This window comes from Aspergillus pseudotamarii, assembly GCF_009193445.1.
Source record: "Aspergillus pseudotamarii strain CBS 117625 unplaced genomic scaffold BDV38scaffold_18, whole genome shotgun sequence".
NCBI classification, from domain to species: Eukaryota; Fungi; Ascomycota; class Eurotiomycetes; order Eurotiales; family Aspergillaceae; genus Aspergillus; species Aspergillus pseudotamarii.
Genome location: NW_022475032.1, coordinates 509,380 through 516,324, shown reverse-complemented (window position 1 = coordinate 516,324; position 6,945 = coordinate 509,380). Strand labels below are relative to the sequence as shown.

The following is a 6,945-nucleotide window of genomic DNA, read 5'->3' as shown; positions in this document are numbered from 1 at the left end:
CTTGAATGATGTTCCCTACTTCTGTGAATAATTAAAAGAAAATTCGTCATAGCATCGAACAGCTAAACAAAGGTAAAAAAAAAAAAAAGAAAAGAAAAAAAGCCCAAGTTCACCGAATTACAATTAGAACCAATGGCAGAAGAAGTTCCAGGTCGAACATCTTTCTCGACCTAGGTATTGACCGGTGTTAGAAAAGGTAACGTGCTCATACGACTTACGGACAATGCCCACGCATTCCATTGGTACAGCCCACGGACATCGGAGCTATGACACGCTAGGAAAGTCCTTCTCGGTTCTAAAAGTAGGTCCTACGTAGGTCATCTTGATCAGTACTAGGCTCCAGCACATTATTGTTGAGATAGGTTCTGGTAATAGGGCGCAAAAGAAGCAGGAATATGTATGCTAGTCGTACCTAGGCAATGTATCTGGATGACTCCTTCGTATTCACCCTTAATCAGTCCGACCGCCTTTCGCCGTTCTTTCCTAAAATGACTGTATTAGGGGAGTATGCATTCGGATGACCGCTCCCCTGGTTTGGTTGTCATGATGTTCCGGTCGAGCATCATTTCCCTGCTTAGCTCTTTTGTATTGACGATGCATTCGGCTCCGGGAATAATTAAGGTCATAGGTACCGTACGCCTAATTACACCGGTAATACATCGAAGAAAACAAGGCAACGACGAACGACTAAGTAATTTGATATGCCTGACTGACTAAAATAATCGAATATGCACCAAGCAGGGGCTGAGAGACAAGAGATAAGAAAAGCTGAAACATTCCACTCTGGAACGTCCAATTTCGCGATAGTCATGGCTGGGGGACTATCAGTATCTCGGAACGAGATGGAGCACAGGGCCTGTATATCAGTGGGGACCTGCGGCAGTGACCAACCGGGGGAGCTGCTGCCTATTGCCTCAATGTTGATCGTCCTTTTAGGGTCTCACCAACGATCGTGTCTGAGTCGTGGAAGTAATTGTAACACATATTAAAAGTCAAATCAATCAAAAAGGAAGTACCCTTTGTCCATACCAATGTCACCATGATGATACTAAGGGTGATGGAAGGGTGATGTACAATCGGAATTGCTATGTACATTCTCATTACTACAGATAGATAGATCCATGGTACGTGCCATTGTTAATCGCAGCTACTAGTACTGTGTAGTATCTCAAGATAATGTGATCTTGATAAGAGGATAAGAAAATGAGAAGGAAAAGAGGCAAGGTCAGTCAGGTGATAGGCCCTACTGCCCATTCAGGCCAAGTCGAACTTAACCGTCGGCAATTCCTCCAGGGGTGGGTGACGCTTTCCCGGTGAGTGTTGGAGGAATAGGATTTTTGGTTGTGAAGGAGGAACTTATCACAAAAGGATCCCATGATGTCATCCTACAGCTGACTCAGCGGGACGGTATGGTAAGACGATGGTATTACATGTATGAGTATTAATGGCTCGGAAAGGACCTGAACGTGGAATCCAACCCCAGACCTCGTGACAGATCCGGACACAATTGTGGCTTCCAGAAATCAACAGTTTATTTGTTGAGAGGCAAAACGGATTTTTCTTTTTTTTTTGTAAAAGAAAGGAAAGGAGATTTTCCAGAAGAAGTAAATTTGAAGAAGGATCTAAATAGGTCAACCATTGTTCGACGGTTAACCCGGATCCAAGGCCATGGCTACCGATAGGGTGGCGGTTGGCGCCGCATCATTTGCCCCCTAAAACAGTCAAAAGCCGCACAAAGACCACTATCATCCTTTAATATTACAATATGACTGGCTATGAATGGGCTAAGACGACGACGGCTACGAATGAGAGCCGAACAAAGAAGTGAAAATTTACCCCAAAGGCCACGCTGCCTTCCGAGGCCACGGACAGCAGCTCTGCGCCATTTTGTGGGGGAGGGCAAATGAGAAGCTGCACCCTTCATCGGGTGTGGGGGATTTTCCCCATCCCATCGTTCAGCCCTCTGTGCCAATCGCAACCCCCCGATCCGTTGCAACTGGTGGATAACTTCATAAGAAGCCATCCACTTTCCCGAATGTCTTAGTGATTGTGTCTCTGTCGGTCTCCGGGTGCTCTGAATGAGGACCTTCTCTCATCAGACCATGCTCGTTTGTCCGATTCGAGATTTTGTTCCTCTCTCAATTAACCCAAATCCGCTCCGGGCACTACGAGAGATGAATTGGAGACCGGATCTCTATTCAGTGGACGAAATGGTGGGTTTCCTGTCAAACCTCCGGCCAGTTCTCTGGTATTGAAGACTTGGCGAAACCACGGACGAAAATGGTCGGAACCAGAAAGTGGTTACACTAGTACTCCATACTTCAGACGGCCAGCCACGTCTCATTGGATATACGACCCGGTGATGGCGCGGATCGTCCTGGGCTTCCCCAACCATGCGTCCCCTGAGCACGGGAAGCCAGTTCCCTAGGGAACGCTCGAATTTCTAGAAATTAGGACCTAGCCACCGAGCCATCCAAAGTGGTCGGTGACGCTCCCATGTTGCATTGGCGCAATTTGACTTTCGCCTGTCTCCTGACGGTCTACCCTTGTTGACCTTCCTACTTCAGGAATACTTTTGTTTTAAACTTTTTGGACTGGGCCGGGGAGAACGTGGTGAGAACTCCGTTTGGGGATTTATATGGGTCCGATACGACGGACAAAGGAGACAATAATCTGGTAGCAACCCTCCATGAAAAGATCGATGGGTATTCCATTGAACGGTCAAAAATGCCGTTGGTCAGGTCCCGGACTGGATTTTGTCTTGTAACATGATGGAGGAGGGTTATTTTTATCAGCTCTATTGGACGAGCTCTTTAGCTCTTCCGATTAAGCAACGAAGGTGTAGGAGCGTCAAAAGTTACTCGATAACTACAGCAAACTAACAAGCTTCCCTGTCCATATAATACGACCTTATAAAATCCACTGGCAAACTCTAGCCACCGTGCAGATGTGTGTCCATCCAGAGAGTCTAACCTTTTAGTGGTCAGCCATCGGAGAACTGGGGGCAAAATACCCGAAATAGGTGAACACGCAGTAATGCACTGAGGCCCGCGATGCCTAAGGTTAGCCGCCGCGCGGTCCAAGCGGCGAGTCGCATTGGCCCTCCTGATTGGCTACTGCCCCACGCCATGACGTTCAAGTTCGGCCTGAATTGCGAGGGTGGCATCCGGGAGGTGCCTGACTACTCTTGAGCATAAAAAGACTTATATCTGGTACCTCGATGAGTATGAGTGTGCTTTCACTGATACTATCGCCTGTTGCTAGGTTGAAACTATGTCTGTACTGACGATTTAACCACATATGACCCAATGCAGTACGACGCCGAACAAGTCCGGGGAAGTTGACTCTGGCTTTTATCGCACGGCCCTCGGACGTTGACACCTCAGGCTTGTTGTGAGGTCGAGCGCTACTCCATTGAGTTTAGCCATGGCCGAGTCAGGTGGTTCTTTATGCAGTAGTGCCTTTCACGGAATAACAACTGGCAGGAAATGGTTATTATCGTGTTTAATAGTAACGGTGATCATTATTATTATTGCATGGACATGATATATCAGCTTACCTGCTTTGTAGAGCCCCTATCTATGTGCAACGTACGGCATTTAACGGGGGTTATTATTACAACCTCTCATTATGTCTCTCTTAGCCACTTTAATCACACTACTCTATATATTCAGGAGCACTACCGTACCACCATAATCACTATAATTAGTTTGACTTGATTGTCCAGCCGAAACCTGCATTGCTGATCGTCTATCAGCGCCTACTAGACGCTTCTTCATGGTGTCTCATTGGATATTTTACGTTGCATGGTTTTGGTCAGTTGGACAGACTTGAACGCCACTCATGGTATTTATTATTAACAAAGTGGAATGAATTAACAGGGGAAAAAAGGGGGCTTAGAATGAAATGTGGAATCTATACACTGAGACAGACAACTCATACCTTGATGAAATAGATAATCTTCTACGAAGTGGTTGATCTGCATCAGTACTGTGGTGGCAAGTCACTGACCCCTGATGCTAGACGGTTACACCCGTAAATCCAGAGATCTGAACTGCAGAACCGCCACAGCCCGATAATATTCGACGATACATGCGTGGTTCTGTACTCCGTAAGGAGTGGCATGCATCGATGATACAATTGCATTGTCGATCCCGTCGAAACAGGGTGGATCAACTAGAGGTAACATCGATAAAATCTCCGAACAGCGTGCGTTGAGCCCAAGAGTTTCTGGCTAGTAGGTGGTCTGAGCTGGCCGGATCTGCACTATGCCATCACCGGATGCGCGTCCATACATTCGATATCTTTCCAGCAGACCTGCAGCTATTCTGCTGAAGAGGTGTTCTAAGGTAGGTACTATGGCACCAGCATTATGCCTAGTGGATCTGTGAAGTTACATTTGCATATTTGCAGGCCGCGTTTAGCATATATGACCCACGGTTTCGCCAGGCGGGTATCAGGGTGGACAGATGTTCATGGCTGGAAGCTATCCATGACCGTTTGAGCTCAACGGGCAGCACTGACCATGTGCTATCTGATACGAATTAAATCCCCTAACATGTAGCACGCCATTTTCGGCACTGGGATTGTCATTGGACTTGTCAGCAATTATCCTGGTTGATTTAGTGATTGGAGTAGGTACCCACTGTCTGCGCTAAGAATTCCTGCCACCAGTTAAGTATCTCGTGTCGTTTTAGACAGGATTCCTTTTTGGAAAGTAGTATTGGGTATACTGTACTTGGTCCCCCAAACCCCCCTCTATATACACAAATATGTGGTTAGCTGAGATCTTATATCTGGGATTAGATTTCCGTCTCGGAGTCCCATCATTTTGGCAACGAGAAATCCCTCAGGGAATCTGGACCACGACAGCTCAACCATCATGAGATAGCCTTAGCGGCCGCTTCTCAGTGGAGCCCCCAACCTGTTAGCGCCTAGTTACTACTGCATGATTGGTAACAGCAACCCATTCTGACCCTGGCCGCAGTCGTCACAAATTCCTGTCCTTAAGTATTGTAACTATTAAACCGAGGGTTACCATACCATCCACTTCAAACCGTTCCTGGTACTGCCGCACCTACAGATATCTAATCACATTTAGCGGCTGGTCCACGCACACCATTCCATGGAGTCTACGAATAAGCAAGCCCACTGATGTGAAGTTGTGGAGTTAATCTGCGACTGAGCCTTGTTGATCCCGTCCGTCCGCTAAAAATGAAGTAAGACGTCTCTCCGTCTTCTCTTCTGAGTCTAGTTGCTGGTGAATTAATAATGCAGTGCAGAAAGACATCGAATATGGGGAAGCTTCAGCCGAGATAATTTTCCCAGAAATACTTTGCTAGGAAAAATAATATATTAATAGTTTTGAATTTACTATTCACTAACCAAGACAGTGAAAGTAAATATTCCAAACCTTGCACAAGAAAACGCACACGCCAGCAGAGGTCCCTGCAGCCACCGACCACATTCAACCCACCATTGGATAATGCAAGCTGCACCTTCCCCGGTCAAGTTAACAACAGACAAACAGCCAGGAGGCTTGCCACTACGCAGCTAATGCACCCACCCATGCAGTCATACATAACAATGCACATACATACATGTATGTACTTAAGTACATTCCCCAAGAAAGTAAAAAAAGAAACTTGTGTAATACCGATACCTATAGCCGGATTGCCGGAGTAAATCCGATATCACCCAAGCTTGCATAGGCACCTACTGGAGATATGTACACTTAACTCCAGCTGGTCCTTCGCTTGTCAGCAATCGATATTAATTTACGGCAAGGCTGTGGGCAGATGTATCCACATTGGATGGCCCATGTATGTAAGACATGAGAGGGCATGCAGACACAGGCTACTTGCGAGGGATGTCGCGCGTACTTCGCCCGGTGTGATGTGCTCCGTCTTATCTAGTGTCGTAGTGTAGTTAGTGTGTACCTTGTTCTACCGGTACATATGGTTATTGCGCTATTTAAATGTGATTTTGCGCTGAAGATGACTGGATAATTGGGTTACTTTGGACGATTTAATTGTTTTCTGGAAGTCGATGGTATTATTTGTAGTTAGATTGCTGGAGCTTTGACGTGGAAGTACGTCGCACGAGGGCTTTTGGTGAGTTGTGATTGATTGCTTAATCGTGTCCCTGCGATGCTTCTACGTTGGTCTGGAGTTAAATGCTTGGTTTTGATTCAGATTCTGGGTTCTGTGCAATGATGTATTCGGTCTACATATGTCATCGTGCTGCTTGCTATTTATAAATGGACTGGTTGTATTGAATATACTGTCTCAATGTTTAGGGTACCTATAACCCTGTGACTTGGGACAACCACTTTGTGCTGTACATATGTAGTCAACATCAACACATTTCCAAATAGATAAAACGGGCAATATAAAATAGTCTTCTATCCTCAACTAAGATTCTAAACCAGACAATATGCTGAAATCATACAACACTGACTCGTCCAGATATCCAATGCTCCCCGCAATAAGCTCCAAAGCTCACCCTACAGCCTTGCTCGGAATAAAACCAACTACGAACACGACATCAAACGACAATCCACATAAACAAGAACACCCAACAAACACCCTCACCAAACCCAAAACTACAAACCGGACCACCCAACCCAAACAGGCATCTCATTCTCTCTCTCCAGAGTCCAGACCCCTTTAAAACGGCCCGCATCAACGGCCGTCCAGCTCACCACCCGACCAGTTCTCATCCAAACCATCAAATCTAGTCCGCCCGATAAGAAACAAGATTAAAGACAAACATGACTACAATACAGAGTATGTACATCTACGGCTCCAGCTCTGCGTACACGCTGCCGACACGAGAAAGGAGTCATTTGATTATCACTATGCAGCCACCGTATGGGTATCACCTTTAGCGGGCTGTATTCAAATCCCCTATACTATATTTTCTGGGTGGGTGTCGTCTGATTAT

The 6,945-nt window shown here is 46.1% G+C and overlaps 2 protein-coding genes across 2 annotated transcripts; one reads left to right on the top strand and one right to left on the bottom strand.

The window, feature by feature from the left end:
• Nucleotides 1-140: 140 nt before the first annotated feature.
• On the top strand, nucleotides 141-872 carry BDV38DRAFT_243548 (uncharacterized protein; the record flags this gene model as incomplete). Its single annotated transcript, XM_032054236.1, has 2 exons — nucleotides 141-308; nucleotides 413-872. A coding segment is annotated over exon 2 (206 nt), but the record flags the coding sequence as incomplete, so codon positions are not given.
• BDV38DRAFT_243547 (uncharacterized protein) lies at nucleotides 868-1,306 on the bottom strand. Its single transcript, XM_032054235.1, has one exon. The coding sequence runs from the start codon at nucleotides 1,099-1,101 to the stop codon at nucleotides 907-909; it is 195 nt and encodes a 64-aa protein (XP_031915139.1). The 5' UTR covers nucleotides 1,102-1,306; the 3' UTR covers nucleotides 868-906.
• Nucleotides 1,307-6,945: the final 5,639 nt, after the last annotated feature.

Bases quoted from the DNA above. Each gene is read 5' to 3' on its own strand.
- BDV38DRAFT_243547 (XM_032054235.1), bottom strand. From the start codon at position 1,101: ATGAGAATGTACATAGCAATTCCGATTGTACATCACCCTTCCATCACC.